Source organism: Scomber scombrus, chromosome 8, assembly GCF_963691925.1.
Source record: "Scomber scombrus chromosome 8, fScoSco1.1, whole genome shotgun sequence".
Lineage (NCBI taxonomy): Eukaryota > Metazoa > Chordata > Actinopteri > Scombriformes > Scombridae > Scomber > Scomber scombrus.
In genome coordinates this window covers 27465885-27483439 of record NC_084977.1, presented here as the reverse complement: position 1 = coordinate 27483439, position 17555 = coordinate 27465885, and the positions used below count along the sequence as shown (strand labels likewise).

General features: G+C 39.1%; 2 protein-coding genes across 3 annotated transcripts in view; both read left to right on the top strand.

Annotated features, from left to right (window-relative positions):
- Nucleotides 1-17555, top strand: part of ttc14 (tetratricopeptide repeat domain 14) — a 103593-nt gene that overhangs the window by 37016 nt on the left and 49022 nt on the right. The gene's annotated exons all lie outside the window — the stretch shown is intronic.
- hps3 (HPS3 biogenesis of lysosomal organelles complex 2 subunit 1) lies at nt 1531-17130 on the top strand. 2 transcript variants are annotated; one of them, XM_062424762.1, is made up of 25 exons: nt 1531-1603; nt 2798-3018; nt 3124-3195; nt 3581-3674; nt 3883-3956; nt 4126-4338; nt 4705-4771; nt 5107-5195; nt 5554-5671; nt 6138-6288; nt 6382-6464; nt 6780-6954; nt 7433-7514; nt 7722-7879; nt 8584-8685; nt 10931-11039; nt 11842-12104; nt 12937-13114; nt 13323-13556; nt 14128-14325; nt 14465-14668; nt 14854-14958; nt 15153-15359; nt 15516-15603; nt 16327-17130. In XM_062424762.1, exons 2-25 carry the CDS (start codon nt 2968-2970, stop codon nt 16452-16454), a joined length of 3243 nt encoding a protein of 1080 aa, XP_062280746.1. In that variant the 5' UTR covers nt 1531-1603; nt 2798-2967; the 3' UTR covers nt 16455-17130. The 2 variants fall into 2 exon arrangements, with proteins under 2 accessions (XP_062280746.1, XP_062280745.1); XM_062424761.1 differs by lacking the exon at nt 8584-8685.

The window sequence follows — 17555 nt, the reverse complement described above, 5'->3', positions numbered from 1 at the left end:
CCTTGTTTTCTATGTAGTCAGGAACTGGGAATAGACCCGGTGTTCCCTCCCCCCTTTGCGTCAGAAGGATTCTCTGAAATAATAGTCCATTAATTATCTCATTATGATTGATTTCAGGGGGTTGAATTTTAACAAAGTACATTTTACTCAAGCACTGTACTTAATTAAATACAGTCTTGATATACTTTTACTTTGCTTAACTTTTTTTTAATTCATTACATTTTATTTCACAGCTATGGTTACTTTTCAGCTCAATATTTTACATGTAAAGTGATTAAACTTTGTGATTACTTTCTCTTTTATGTACATTTTGCAAATAAAAATGTTTGTACTTTTACTTGTAATGGGGTATCTCTCTGCTGCGGTATTGCTACCTTTAATTAAGTTAAATATCTCTAAACTTCTTCCACCAATTAAAGCCAATTTTAAGATAGATAATAATGTGTTGTGTCAAAGTGTGTGTCCTCTGCCTCCGTGTGATAATGCTGCCATCTGCTGGTCACTCCTGATAGTAAGAAAACCACTAGAGACCTTTCGAGAACAATTCTTTCCTCTGTCTAACAAAAACCTCGAGCAAGGTATGACAGCACAGCAGTACAGTTGTTTTCTGAGTATCAAACACAACTAAGGGCTGTATATAAAATACATTGGGATTGGCGGGGGTCACTATAGGCCCCCTGGGGCCCTGAAACATCTTAAACTGACCAAACCAAACAAATAACAGTTTGTGGAGAAAGAAATATACATTTCAAAAGTGTCACATTTTTATTTTATTTTTTTTATATAACAGCATAGAACAACATTGTCAGTGGTTTACATGCCTTTTTGATACATTAATTAAATTACTTTAACTTCATTCAGTCTCCAGTGGTGTCTCTGTAGTCCATTCGTCCCATTTCAAATTAAATTCAGCATGTTGGAATCTCAATATATGAGTAAGTCTTTCCATGTAGAAGATCCCCTCAACTGTGTCCAACCAGTTCTCCAGAGTGGGAGAGTCCTCTCTACACTACTTTCTGATGATTGCCTTCTTGACCACAGCTAACAGTATTTTGACCAGGTATCTGTCCTCACTTTGCACATTGTCCCTTATCAGGTTCCACAAGTATACAATCTCACATGACTTTGGTAGTTCATATCACAGTATTTTTTTTTCAATTCCACCCATACATCATTCCAATAATTTCTCATTTTAGTACATTCAGAGTTATTTCTTAACAGGTGGCTTAGATTCCATTTATGTTTCTTCCGGTTAAGCATTCACAGAGTGAAGATGTAAATACTTTGTTACTTCACACCTCATCATGCTTAAACACTTTATATAGACTGACAAATATACTGAATCAAAGGTGTGTATCAATATTTCTGCCTTCTCTAACATACAGGTCCACCCTCCACAGCCAATGGAAACAGCTGACGTGTTACAGGCAGGAATATCAGCCAATGATAATGAAGAGGGGGAGGGCGCACTGTTGTTGTGGTCGACTCCTAACTTCCTGCTTTGAAGCATGAAATATAGAAACTAACGTCAGTGCAGCAGCAGCTAAGGCAGTGTTCAAGTAGGAAGAGGGGAAGAAACAGAAGACCTGACAGCAAAAAGCAGGTATTTTACTCATGAATCTTTTATTCTAAATACCCTCCGACTTCATCTTTGAACTAGATTGTATCTAAATAGTTGATGAAGTGTGTTAATGTGAGCTGCATGATAACTTAGACCCGCTGCTGCTCACAAGACTGCAGCATGTGATATCGATTATAGACTCACACACACCCATTGTCCTGTTTTAGCTGCTGATGGACTGCACACATACAGGCAAAGCTTACATTTAACATTAACTGGTGTTTTTGTTTGTTTTTTTAAAACCTGTGTTGCTGTCTTTTGGTCTTATTTGGATGCTTTATAAATGAGACAAAATGAAATAGTGTGGTTGTTTTGACTGCATACCTCGATAGCGAGAATGAGGTGATATTAAAGGGCAGATTCACAATTTTTAGAGTCTGTTCTTAAAAAGAAAAAGAATAGTCATAGGCTCAGATGAACATAAAAATAGAGGTTTTCTTGCCATAATCCTCCTGTTCATACTGACCCTAAAAAGATGCCTTCATAATACATTTATAGTGTAAGTGATGGGGGACAAAATCCACAAGCATCCTTCTGTGCAAAATTAAAAGTTCATGAAGCCAATATAAAGCTTGTCCAAGTGAGTCAAATTAGTAGATATCTTTCAGTGTTACAGCCTCTTTAGGGCCAAAGTCCCGCATTCTTTGTCCGAGTAATTTGATAATAAAAAGACTGTGAATGTGGTAGATATCCACGTGTGGACACTGTAGATGTTGGCCCCCATCACTGACATTGAAAGCACATTTAAAGGGGATCTTTTAATAGCCAGGATGAACAGAAAGAATGATTACAGCGAGGAAAAACCTCTTTCAGTGCTCGTATGGGCTCCTGACTGTTGTTTTAAGACTTTAAAAAACATATCCTATAGGTTTATGAATGTATTGGATGTGAGCTTTGACTTGATATCATCAGATCTGCCTCCCCCTACCCCCAATTTAAACTTATTTTGTTGCTTTTTGAAGCTACTTATTTAGCGTTACCCGCTCAACCTTTTGTCTTTTTCTTTATTTACATATTTATTTGTTTTCTCTTGCCTATTGTACACATAGGCAGAGGAATTATTACAGCGAGCAAAACCTCTAAAACTTTTGCACAATACTGTATACTGTATGTATGAAAATAGTTAGATGACATACAAATGATATATGTGTGCTTTTTAAAACTCATTTCCTGCAGGTTGGTCAGTATCCTGCTGGATGAAGCCTCCAAGAATCTCAGATGAAGTGGTGGAGTAAATGGATTTCTCGCCATCATAGCACCATCAAAAGAAGAGAAACCAGCAATTGAAGGCTAACAAGCATTTCCACACTTCAGTCCATTAAATTAGCTCCAGTAGTAGATCAAACATGGTGCATGTCTACAACTGCCACCCTTTCTGCTCACAGCAGATACTACAGGTCAGTGGAGCCTTGATCATATAAGCCTGTTTGTCTGTTTCATTATGTAATTAATAATCCCAGGAGATCATTTTGAGTAACTGTTTTCCCCTCTCTGTGACTCAGGTGGAGCAGGAGCCTCGACTGGTCTGCTGTGGAGGTGGAGTGCTGTTCGTCGTGGCCACTGGAGGATGCAAGGTTACCTTAAAATCTGCATATTTTTCTTTTTTCTTTGTTAGGAAATAACTTGTTTCCAGTTGTTCCAGTCCACTTCAATAAATTGTGACTTCAGTCAGTTTTTTGTAAATGTACTTTTATTGCAGTCTCACTAGATATTATATATACACACATAAATATAGCCTCAAACAGCAAATATTGGGGTTAAAGCAGATTGTGAGTATTTAGATGCTTGTTTCGTATTTAATTGACGAGAAACAAAATTCTTAATTTTCTTTAAAATAATACATCAAGGTCATCACTATATTTTGATGCTCTGTTGAGGTGTATGAATCTACTTTTTATGACCTTCAGTAAAAACATTTTTCACATGTATACATTTGTTGTGTTGTTGTGGTAAACCAAGGTGGAGGCCTACAATCTGGAGGTGGAGGGCTGCCCTCTCATCTGTCGCTTTGCCACCATGGGCACTGTGAGGAGCATTCAAAACAGCACAATAGGTAAAAACACTTTCTTCTTCCTTTGCCAGCCTCTCTTCATAAAGACTGTTTTTCAAGTGTAGGAGACTATTTTGAATCCTTTATTCTTTATCCAAGAAACATTAGCAGTAGTGGTTACAGCCTAACATGGAAAGGGGAAAGAGAAAGAGACCACTTCTACATTGTGGTTGTCTTTACTTCTTCTTCTTCTCTCCTCCCTCTCATCTAGGAGACTATTTGGTGACCATTGAGGAAAAGAACAGCGCCACCTACTTGAGAGCCTACACCAACTGGCGGTACCAGGTACACACAGACAAGCTTTTTCACCATATTATCCCCTAAAGATGATCCAGAACTAGAAAACTGATGTGTTAATAATCAGTGTTTATGTTTAAGTACATTGTGTTGTATTTCATGCATGAATTGTGCTGTATAAATAAAGTTCATTGATTATTTCTTGCCCTCCCTTTAGGCTGAGGAGAAGGCCCGTGTCGGGGTGCGCTTGTTGGGTCACCTGCTGCGTGGGGCGTCTCAACGGGGCGGAGTACAGATGGAGATCATTGAGATCCCTATGTCAGAGCGCCCTGTCGCCGTGGCGTGTTGCCCGGTAACAGGTGACCTTTTGGTCGGCTGCCACAAGACGCTGGTTCTGTTTGCTTTGAGGAGACCGAACCAGCAGAACCTGGTAAGAATCCAAATGCTCAGCTGGGTGTTTAACTACTCTGTGGCTTTAATGTAAATTAACTCCTTTTTATGACACATTGGCATTTTCTTGTTTAATAAGATGTAATACTTGTTGGAGGGGTAAATAACACAATCAGGGATCTCTTTTAACTGTAAACCAATTAACATTTAAGGAGATTAAGCAGTTTGATTTGATTGTCTCCATTTTTATTGCATCTTTAAGGTTTAAGAAAAGTTCAAATATGAAACACTGTCTTTTTAACATATTCTGTGTTCATTATATATTACCTGCTGTGATGAATAAGTGGAATCTCATTGACACAGTACATTTATTGGAGGAACGTTTCTTTTTCTGGAAAAACTGCAGAATCAGAGTCAGCAGAATCTTCAGAGCTTGGGGACCAATACTCAGCAGAGCTCCAGTCAGAGTCAAGGTAAATCAAGTCAACTAACACATAAATATGAACATGTGAACACATTATTTGTAGGCTTTTTGTATCAACTTAATCCTCACATAGAAAATGGTCTCAATTATTAGTGCACTGAGATTACACACCATGATGTGCACCTGCAGATGTCATTTTATTCTCATCACTTTTCATTGGTGACTTTTTACACACCTTAAAAGAGACTAACCTGCTCATGAATGATGCATATACTAAAGGACAAGTGGTGAGGGAAGTAAAGGCCTGCAATGAAACAAAAAGTTTGATCTAACAGACTTTTGTGCTTCCTGTTTCGACTAATCTGACTCTCTTCTTACTTTTAGGTCAGACCTCAAGTTCAAACCAGAATATTTCCTTTTTGGACTTTGAGCGCTCCGTCATCCTGCATCTGCCAGGAATGAAACCTAAACAGGTATTTTCAAGTTCTACTTCGTCTTTACATCCAATATGCCTACTAACATTCAAATAGACAGCACTGCATTAGAGCCAGGTTTAGTCTCCTAGACTTATTTTGCAAAGTGTCTACTGAGTTTATCACCAACAAAACAAAAGCAAAAGCTATAATAATAGTAATACCTGGATTAGGTGTTACCACTTATATTACTATAACACCCTATTCCAGCGCCAGTTTGTCGGTCATGAGAATAAGTGATAGGTAGAGGAAAAATCCCAAAACCTTCTGGACAACTACTCAAACAAAAGATTGCATAAGCATTTGCAGTTTTCATATCTTTGGCCTTGGTTATTCTAACAGCTCATGTGTCCCCTAGGTTGCGCTGTGTGGAGGATACGTGGCGGTGCAGGCAGAGCTGGAGGTGCTGGTGCTGAAACTAGATGCATCCACTGAACCTAAAAGCCAGGATGAATCATCAGACCCACATAAAAGTGGTAACAACACACACAAAATGTCATCAGAATTTCGTTATGTATTTCATCTCATCGCTTGTTGGGTTGTATTTAGTTAATTAGTGACATCACTCAGATTTCTGAAAGGATGTTTTGAGGCTGGTTGAGCTGAGATTAGACTGTCAGTCTACCTAACTACTTCTTCACTCACAGACTGCAGAGATACTCTAGTGGCTGCCACTTATGGGTGTATGTTACATTACAACAGCTATGTAGAAATTTGACACCCCTTAAACTCTTCAAAATGGGCCCTACCCTGGATAATAAGTGCTGGAAATGTAATAAGGAAATGTGCACAGTTATACATTTTATGGGACTGTCTTTCAGTGCTGCCTTTTTTGGAAAGAGGTGCTGAAATAAAGAAGAGCGGCTCAAACACCCTCTCAGAGTCCACATGCATGTGTTTATTAGGTGATAAATCTCTCATGTCTCTCTATGTGTGTAACAGATTATCTAGAAGACCAGGCTGACTTTCTGCTCCTTCCAAAACATGGAGAGTTGCTCGGTGACCGAGCTAAAGACTGCGACATCCCTGTCAGCATAGAAAAGACCGGGCTGGAGGACAGGGCACAATACACGCTGTCCTATGTGCTCTTCAGGTGTGTGTGTATTTTTGTTAAGTAGTAGCTTTCGGAATCAGGCTATTATTACTGAGTGAGATATATTGAAGCTGTGTGATTTCTTTCCTGCAGGCGTTTTACTCCAGACTACTTCCAGGGCTGCAGTGTGGATGAGACACAACTTCACTCTCTACAGCTCCACCCACTGTTCACCAGTCAGTACAGTATACAGTATGATGGGCATACAGTGTGACAGAAAGAGTGTCAATGCAGAATCAGCACAATTTGTCTAGTAATGGACAAATCTCTTATGGTGGAGATTTCTTTGCAGTGTTCCTACAATTTCCAAAAATTTGAAAATGAAGTTATATATAAGCCTGTATTGATCATTTTAGTATCTGTGTGGTTTAATATGAGTGTGCATGTGTGTCTGCTTACATATCTGCTGATGAAGACCTTGAGAGTTAACCTAAAGCTGTGAAAAACAAATCTATTCCAAACATCATTTCTGTCTCTGTCTCTCTGTCCAGGTAACCAGTCAGTGACTGCTGATGAACCAGCATGCATCTTCTGCTTCTTCTCTCTTCCCACCGCCGGATACCTATACAGTCTGAAGGGTGGAGTCGAGCTCATCTCAGCCTATCAGTATCCAGAGAAGGTCCTGGAGGCGGTGCTAACAGACCATCTGCTACACGTCATAACCAAGTATGTCTGTGGTCCTGATTACTTCAAATATATCAGACTCAGTAATGGACTAAGTGACTAAAGATGAACTGCATTTGCAAGTAAATAGAATTTAAACTAAATGCTAACCTGAGCCAGTCTTTAAGTGTTTCCTTAATACTCCGGTAGAGCTGGGATGTATGGTTAAAATCAATATCACATTATTAATAAGGATATTTTTGAATATAGTATCATAATTCAACTGTATGAACTCTGCTTCACTGTTATGGATTGCATAGTTAAATTGTTTTTTTGCTTTTTTTTAATAAAAAATTGGTTGTAATCATTAAATTGGACCACAGAATTTTGTAGAAAGACAACATGAGATGATTATATCACCATGATTTGATTCTGCTGCAGGTCAGATACTGAACTATCACTCAACCATATAGTTTCTGTTTGTAATACACACACGCAAGCATGCAAGTGTGTATTTATCTCTGTTTGTGTGTTACTGTAGGAGTGCTTTGCAGTGCTTTACGGTGCGCTGTGCTGCAGTAGCTGCCAGGATTGAAGACCCTTACATCGATTCCACCATGAGGGTATGAGCCCGACAACGAATTCCTGACTTTTAACCCCACACTACCAAACCAGAAGTCCTACTTTACTTTATGAATATTTTGAGACCTTGTTTGGTAGACACAACTATCTTAAAGTGTGTGTGTGTGTGTGTGTGTGTGTGTGTGTGTGTGTGTGTGTGTGTGTGTGTGTGTGTGTGTGTGTGTGTGTGTGTGTGTGTGTGTGTGAAGGCCTGTCCGCCCTCCAGCCTCGAGGTGTGTGCGCTCAGGATGCAGCTGTTCATTGGCCTGCGTTCAGTGTGTGTCTTCGGCCGCCATGTGGTGCTGCTCTCCGCCGCCGATGCAGAGACACCAGAGGAGACCGAACGCAACAATCAGCGCAGGAGCCAGTATGTTACACACACACACAAGCAGTACACACACGCGCTAACACATGAACACACACATGACTATGATACTATATTGATCTAACCTTTCAGTTTTTAAACAAGCATTGGATATGTCAGATAGACAGATACCTCCCTGTGGGTACAGGAATATACTGAAGAGAGATTTAAGAAACCTGGCGGTGTGTGTGTGGTGCGTGCATGCGTGCGTGCATGCGTGTGTACGCGTGAGTGTGTGCCTGAGAGTGTGTGTGTGTGTGTGTGTGTGTGTGTGTGTGTGTGTGTGTGTGTGTGTGTGTGTGTGTGTGTGTGTGTGTGTGTGTGTGTGTGTGTGTGTGTGTGCACTCTGTCATAGGCTACTTTTGGGGACAAATTTGAGACTTTGGACCAGTTAACTGGGGACAAATTGATTGTGCAATTGGGGACAAAAGTCATATCCCCAGTTGCGAAATTGATTTTTGGGTCAGTTGTTAAGATTCGAGAAAATGAATGTGAGTGTATGTTAGGTCCCCGAAAGTGACCATGATCTGGTGTGTGTGTGTGTGTGTGTGTGTGTGTGTGTGTGTGTGTGTGTGTGTGTGTGTGTGTGTGTGTGTGTGTGTGTGTGTGTGTGTGTGTGTGTGTGTGTGTGTGTGTGTGTGTGTGTGTGTGTGTGTGTGTGTATACATGCATTTATAAACCTGTTTACTGTGTATTGTGTATTTTAGCGAGTTGAAAGAACACACCATGCTGACTGGTATTTTCCTGGCGGTAGGAATCGATCCCGCTACCACGCCGGCTCTGGAGAGCCTTCTATCACGCCCCTTCCTGTAAGACAAACCCCAACCCCCCCAACAGTGTCAGTTGTCACTTCCAGCCCGAGCTGCAATGCCAGGACCCTCAAAACACTCACTTTAGCAGATGATTATTAACCGAATCATTAGAGTTACCTTTATTTTAAAGGAATATCTTGACGTTTTGGGCACTATTTGTCCTCTAATGTTACAAAACAAAAAGCTTTTTTTCTCTCAGCTTCCATTGAAGCAGATTATTTGTATTGTTGCATTCATCACTGACTACATTTACATGCACAAAATACTCCTGTGTTTGCCCTTATTCTGAAAAACACAATATTCCTTCCAAGCTGTTTACATGGCTAATGAAAATGAATATTCCTATATGGTATCACATTTGGATATTGTCATATTCAGAATAATAGTATTAGTGTGCATGGGACCATAGTCAATGAAACCAGTATTGCTAGCCAGTTAATTAACAGTGGTAATTAGCCTGACCTGGAATATCGGTGTAGAACGTTTTTCCTTTCCCTATGAAAAATGAACACAAGTTCAACATGTCAAGATAATTAAGGTACTACTTTTTAAAAACATGTCGGAAGAAAATGTAGTTGAACATCTGAATGTAGCTGTAGCGCAGACAAAAACCCCAAATAGAAATCCCTCTCTGAACTGTCCTGCAACAATATAAATCATTCATATTCAGTCAATTCCATCAAATAAGAAACTGAGGCATTTTCATCATTTCTAAGTTAATCATGGATTTATGTACATTGGTGCCACTAATATAATTAAAGTGCACAGGTTTTTTATATAACTGCAGCATATAAGGAGGGACAAGCCATCTAAGAATTACATGTATAATGATAATGTGTAAATATTGCAAATCTATTGCCAACTAAAATTTAAATACATTTTGATTATATTTGAAAGCAGCCAAATCTTTCTCTGCCAATTAAGGTAATTTAAATTGAAAGGATCCACACTCCACAAATGCCCCCAGAAGTTTTCTGAGATACAGCTCTTTTATGGCTTTCAATAACCTTTTCTGATGTTAAAGGTCTTGACATCTCATCATAAAACCCTTACTAATGAAGGTTATACCTCCTGTGAAGAGGCTTAGAAACTATATGGCGACATATTATATTAAAACATCCACATAGGCCCTAAAACAGCTTCAGTGATCAACATTTCTGTTAGACTTTGCAGCTTGGTCTAAAAGTGACAACACTTCCTGTTTTAGTCCCTAAAACTAGCCAACCATAACCAGCCTAACTACCCCCTCAGTGTGTGTGTGTGTGTGTGTGCCTCCTTGTTCACAAACTAATCACGTTTGGAGTGAAATTTTAAAAAAAGCCGTTTTGGATTTTGCTCTGTGCACTTATCCTGCTAACTTGTTTTTAAAAGTGAACGCACATAATAAATGACACAAGCATGTTTAGGTATCTGACTGTTGTGTATTCAAAAAAAACAACGAAACCACAGATTTGAGGAACCAGCTACCATGATGACCATACACCCACACAAACACACAAGCATAAACACACAACACAGAAGCCCAAGGTTACGTTATTACAGTGTTAACCTGTTCACTAACAGTACACTAACTGTTTGTCTAGTTATGTATAGTCTACTACCATTTTAGTTGATGTATTTTATAGCAACTATACTCAAAAGGTTGTTCTTTACTGGGATTATGATGGTAATGCAGATATTATCCATTATATAGTGAACAACTGTCTTCTTATAGTTTCTAACGCATGTACAACTTGAGCTGTAACATTTTCTCCTTTTGGTTCATTTAAAACCTGTTAAGCGATGGTGAGTATACAGTTTGTGTATGTCTTTGTATGTCTTCAGTGTATCATCAGTGTCCTACAGAGATACAGCAATAAGGACAACCAGATCAAATCATATTTGAAAATATGTTCATGGTAGGAACAAAAGATAAAGAACAACAGAATCACTTTTCCTAGACATTTTTAGGAGTAAACGGGAACGTCATTAGTCTCCTATAGCTTTAATGTAACTTTAAAATTCAAGGATTTCTGGATAAATGGCTGGATCCCAATGTCTGTGCCAAATCATTGATATGTGGGTGAGTCTGACAGGGGTTAACTACATTTTTACTCATTGTTCTTCCAAATTGATGTAAGTTATTTAAGGATTTCCAGGTATTACCAGCATTTTCAGGTTTGAATATTAGCTAAGTACACATCAGAGCCCAAAGTGTATGATTATACTTACTGTTACCTGTCTGTGTAACCTCTGACCTCAGGAGCAGGAAGTGGACAGTCTCATCTCCCAAAGAGACCAGCACAGCCGGACATGGATGGAACCTCTATGTGGTCGACACCGTCTCCCCCATCACTCTCTACCAAGAGATGGTAACAGACGTGATAATTGTATTTAATGTCTTACCAATGACTCAAACAAGGCTCAATCTATCTGAATGTATTTGTGCATTTCTTAACATAATTGTGAATAATAATCACGAAAGAAAAAACATATACAACCAGTTCTCCCCCCAAAAAAACATAGTACATTTATTTAATTAAAAAAAAGCAAAAAAACTGAAGTAATAGAGTAAAGTAGAATAATTCAACGAACACTGCACTGTAAAAATAATGTGGCAGGAAATATGCATGAAATTAATGCACTATGAAAATATGTCATCTTCAAGTCAATTAAGTACATTTTCTTAAAACAGTAAAATTACTGTTTTCTGAAATTATTATATATTATTATCATGTTTTCCTATTTGATTTCTACTGAAATCAGATTAAAATAATTCTACTACATTCTTACTTGTGTTAAGAAAAATTTAAAATTATTAATCATTCAGTAAGTTGACTATTTTCCAACATCTTTGTCCATTAAAATCCATTAATTGTTGTAAATGGAATTTAAATGCCCAGCATTGTGAAATTCATCTCCTCAGATGTGACAGTTTGCTGCTTTTCTTTGTTTATAAAATCGTAATTGAATATTTTTGCATTTTGTGAAAAAGCAATTAGAAGTTGGCACCTTTCATAGACAGAATTATTAACTGAATAATTGATCATTAAAAGTATGGCTAGTTGCAGCCTTATTTTTTTAGGACTCAGTTACAGACACTTTTAATGAAAGTTTTTGCGGTGCAGATGTGTTTGTGTGTATGAACACGTACGTTCTTTCCCTGTTTGTCAGGTTGAATACAGCCAGCGTTACGCAGAGACCAACCCACAGGCCCAAAGTCTGCGGCACCTCTTCAGTGAAGCTCACCTCCTCCTCCGCGCCTCCTTACTGCAGCCATCTGAACAGCAGCAGAACAGCGAGGGCGTCCCAGCGGTGTCTCTGCAGACAGATACAGACAGACAGCCTGAGAGACAGACAGCTGCGCAGACAGACAGACAAGAACTGGAGAAGGCGTTAAGGGAGAACTGTGCTCAGCTGGGAGACTGTTTCAGCAGGTAACACAACACACACACACACACACACACACACACACACACACACACACACACACACACACACACACACACACACACACACACACACACACTTACACTAAAGGACACACATCACTTAAAACCCATTTAGAAATGTATAAACCATCTCATAATCTATGCATACTCACTGTAATATGTCACTTAAACTGATGCTACACTTTCAAATTTGCAAATTTAGGGGACAAACCTTTTAAATGTAACTGTATGTATAGATTGTGTGTTTGTGGGTATCTATGTTTAGTTCATATTTTGTAGTATTTCTTCATGTCAGACAATAAACTCCTGTCCCCATCTTATTAAATGGTTGATGGACTGTGAAAACACCAGGTGCAAGAATGGGAATAAGTCCAGGATTTGATCATATTGAACATATTATAGTATATTATAGTTTCATAAATAAATCTAATAATCTTAAATTAAATGATTTAAATCCTTTATAATTACTGAAAAAGCAGACTCATGAGCTTATAGGCAACATTCAGAGCTTTGCATGTGGTCTGCTAAGGATTGTTGTTTATTCCTTAAAATTAATTATTATATGAACAATTTATCTTAATGTTAAAAATGACCTAGATGTGATGTCTTCATATTGCTTGTTGAGTCTGAACAGTGATCAAAAGCCTAGAAATATTCTATTAACATTGATTTAAAACAAAGAGAGACAGCAAATCCTCACATTTAAGAAGCAAGCAGTTGAATGTTTACTATTTTTAGTTAATAAATTATTTTCTGGAGATTAAAAGTGTTCATGAATTGCTTCAGGACTAATTCCTTTCTGTTTTCTGTCTATAAGGAGCAGCCAGAAGGACTGTCACTTGGCTCTACCTTACTACAGGATGTCTGGTCTGTCAGTCACAGAGGTCATGGTCAGGAACCGCCCCCTTCCCAGCAGCCCCCATTCCTACGGCGCCGGCTTCTTATTTTACCTGAAGCATTACCTGTTAGAAGAAACAGAGCAGATCCTCAGTCAGGTACTTGAAAATAGTCGTAAATAAAAGCTTCACACTTCACATGAATCCAACTGAATTTTTATAGTAACTACTTTGAAATATGTTGCCATTGGAAACACTGGAAAGATCACAATAACTACGTAATTTCTTAGTATTTTATCAGCTTTTGTCATAAAAATTTGAGAGCCAAAATAAAACAATTAAATGGAAACAAAATCTCCCTCTTTAGGAAGCAGCTGATGAGGTCATAGACATTTTCAGCCAATCAGAGCCCTCACAGCTCGTCAGCGTGTGCGCCAGCCCATCCATGACGAACGTCAGTCCTGCACGGACGCTGCAAATCTTGCGACATCTGGAGGACAGCGCTGGCGTGTCGGTGCCACTGACAATCACCATGGCAACCATGCTGCTACGCTTGGACGACCTGCCACAGTACGCGCAGCTGATGGAGAGACACACTGAGGTTAGAGGGGAGAGGGGATGTGGTGTTTCTGTTTATTTAATTTTCTTTTTCTCTCTTGAACAAAAAAAACTTACTTTGTACTGAAGTTCTTTGAGAAATTAACAATGTAGTGTAAATTCCAGAGGTTGTGATATGTAACAAACTAGTGAAGCTCTGTAAACAGGCACCACGTTCACATGGAGAGGTGGAACAGAAGGGATTAGAAACAGTATTATTTCTGTTCCATGTGTTTCTCAATCCACTGACATCTGCATGCAGCACACTTGGGTTTACAGGTGTTGTGAAGTGCTTTCAAAAATGCAACAGACTACAGTCGTGCTCCTAAGGTTTCTGCTGTTAGCAATGTTAGCATGTAGATTGTATATTTGACTACATCTCCTTTGCAAAGAAACTCTTAAATAGTTATTAAGCAGTTAAATGGTTAAATGAATTAGTTTAATACATACATTGTTGAGTTAGTGAGGTAGTCAAGCACAAATGTGTCAATAATTGTGAACATAACCTCTAAAATCAGAAACCAGTGTTTAAAATGTTAAAAAAAATATGCTGCTTTCTCTGGGTGTGTGTTTAGATGCTGCTGGTTTACGGGTTCATCGAGGAGCCGAGGCTGCTGCTGCACGGTGGAGGTGGAGGCCAGCACACACGCGTGCAAACCACAGCGCTGAGTCAGCAGCTGGCAAAATCCCAGCCAGGACTGCTGGTGGCCGGCATGGTGGCGCTGCATGAGAACAACAAAGTTCAGCTGGAGCAGGCCGACCATATATTCAAGGTAACTCATTTGTTATATTAGTTAGCTGTATTAATCGAAATTTACACAAGTTTTGTTCATTTTGATCAATCGCCAATGGACAATGGAAGTTCTCGTAAAAAGAAGCAATATAAATATGTGTGTGTGTGTGTGTTTGTAGGAGCTGGGCTGTGAGAATTGCTTACAGGTGGATTTCTGGGAGGGGATGCTCATGGCCTCGTCACAGGAAGCTGTCATCCAGGAGCTTCTTTTCCGAGTGTCTTCTGTCTACATCGACCGACTGACACAGACAAACTCAGATACACACACCAACCCTCCACACAGACGTCCAACACGCAGGTCATTGAAGAGCGCAGACGATCTGGTACGGTGGTGCATTTATATCCACCTGTACAAAACATTTCACCCTCACATGAAACACCCAGAACAAGTTTAGAAATGCATGAGGTGACAAAAATTGTCGTGTGTAATTAACGTGATGTTAAGAAATCAAATCTTGTATATCACTCTACTGAGGTGTCTTACTGAGGATGTTTGTGTGTGTTTCAGATCAACTCGTGCACGCATTACGGTGCTCTGTACCCGTGGCTCACTGTTCTCAGTCCAGCTCACACTACCAGCTCTCAACACCAGGAGGCGTTACACAAACTGCAGGTAATCTATCTGCGTAATTTAAATTTACAGCCATGCTTGAAACACAGCGTTCACACGTGAGGGAGAAACAACACAGAATTGTCCTGTTGTTCTTTGTCTTGCACAAGTTTAAGCAGGTGCATTGTGTGTGTTTGACCAATCATCTTCCTTCAAGTTGCTTTGATTTTAATAAGATTCTTTCTTCTCTCTCACAGTCTCTGCTGTGTGGTCCGTCCCTGTCTGTGGGCTCTGTCATACCTCTGTTGGAGCGTCTCTCAGACGAAACCTTATGGGGCTTCAGCCTGCACCTCCTCTGCACCACCAGAAGGGGGCAGTACGATTGCAGCATTGAAAAGCTGCTGGACCGTTGCCCTCAGGCCATCATAGCCTACGCCAATCACCAGTTACAAGACAAATACATGGTGTGTACTGAGTGTTAGCCTGAACTGTGAAGTGTGTTAACTGTTTACATTCCTCTCAATGGGCTTCATGGCTTATTTATACAGCCAATTTCTAAGTTTATATCCAGTTTTTCACCAAATATGAAACTGTCTGTTTGTCTTGTTGAATCTCTGCAGGCGTTATGGTGGCAGAAGCTGCTCCCAGAGCTTTGTAACCGGACAAGAGCTGCTGCAGACAACAGCATCCTACTGGCTGCTCTTAAAGGTAGAAACTTATCCCACAATATAGTTTGTCTCCTTTAAGAGAAGCCCTCAGTTTCATTTCAGTTTATGTCCAGACGCTCACTTGTTATGGGTCATCTCACATGGGCTCCTTTGGCGGCAGACCTAAGTATTAAGCAGGTTGACAGGTCTGGACATGCTAACAGAAAGGTCAAGAGCACTGGAGGTAAATGAAATCAGGGCTGTTGTTAGTAGTGAGGACACAGACGTAATATTCTCTGTGATTTATTAGCCCAGGGGTGTTGAAAATGTACACATGGTAGGAATGAATTGGGTGATTATGATCTTTTAATCTTTTTGGGGAGGTAAAAAAAATCACCTTGAAACTTAATTTAGCCCTTTAGCCTTTAATAAAAAGATAAAATAATAGATTGTTAGTAGTTAATATCACATTAAAGACATCTTGAGACATAATTGTTTATATTTTAATAGCACCTTGTTAATGAAAAGGTTTTTTTCTTTTTGGTGCATTGTGCGTGACCTCAATATTTCTAAAATCCTGACTACAGTCCTCACTTAAACTCTCACCGCTCTATTATGACCCAATGAGTTAGCGTTTAGCTTGAATCACTGCCTGCAGTTTTGTTTTTAATGTGTTGTGTCTACAGAGCATTGACATAGAAGTTGTCAAAGATTAACTCAGAGTCAACTCAGTTGTTTTGGAGCCTGCATTGTACAACATGTGACTAATTTTCCACGCCAACAGAGACACTGGTCGTGGTTGCCATGGAGACGAGCCCTTCTGAGTTCCTGGAGCTGATACCTGACGACGGCACCGCCTCATACTTCTTGCCTCACCTGTTGACATGTAGCCAGAGACACCTGCTTGCATGACAAGCACACAATTGATCTATAATTCAAAATGACACCCTGAGACAGCTCCAACAAAGCAGTTGGCAGTTAAGAGCTATGATCAAAGAACCCTCAATACAGTCAGCCCTTAAGTGATATGTGAGTGTCATACAATTAAATTAATCATCTTACAGTATTAGTTGCTCTGGTGTATTCTGATGTATTCTCTTTTTATTTTAGCTGATGAAGTAGATACAAACAAGAACATTATATAAAAGATACTCAATAAAAATGGTTTTAGGTCCTTCTGCAGGTTTATGTTACTGGAAACTACACATTTTAGTTTGTTGTTTGGACGTGGATTTTACTTTGCATTTCTGAGTTGTGTTTGCAATTCAAACTGGAATATGTTGTACTTACTGTAAAAAAAATGTTAAAAACCATTTGGATCCCCTGGTATCACAGCTGCAGAGAGACATTTTTAAATATAGTCCATACCTGTAGCTATGGGCTTCTTTAATGTCTAGCCACTATCACAATTTATGTATATTTATTACTCTTTGAGCCAATAGAGATTTTAGGTTTGTAGCCCTAAGGCTAGGAGTTTTGAGCACTTTTGAATCCCACACTACATTTTTAAAATATATTTTGTCCTCCACAGGATTTTTTTTAGTACGTTGTATGCTGAGATGTGTGGTGAATAAACACCTTAAGAGTTTCTTGTTTTGTTTTGTTTTCTTCTGCAACATAAAGTTTCACATCACAAGACAATAACCTTTAAATCCTTTTGTCATATGAGCAGCAAGTATTTTGGATTTTACCCAAACAAATTGCAGTAACCCAGTTTACCAAAGCTAATTATGTTTTATTAAAGTCAAATTCTTACTACAGACTTTCTGGTACCTTCATAATTAATAATTTGAAGTTGACATTCATACCTTTGTTGTCTTATATGATTCATGTGACACCTATTTTAAGTCAAGTAGAAAGGTATGTTGTGTTTCTGAGTGCATGAAGTTGCTGATAGTGCAGTTTGAAGTCAATCACTATATGACAGAGGTATGTGCTTGAGGAGCCTGACATATTGATTACAGATCGTGAAGTGTGTTGTTTTCTTAAGTCGCCAGAGTTTCACCAGAGAAA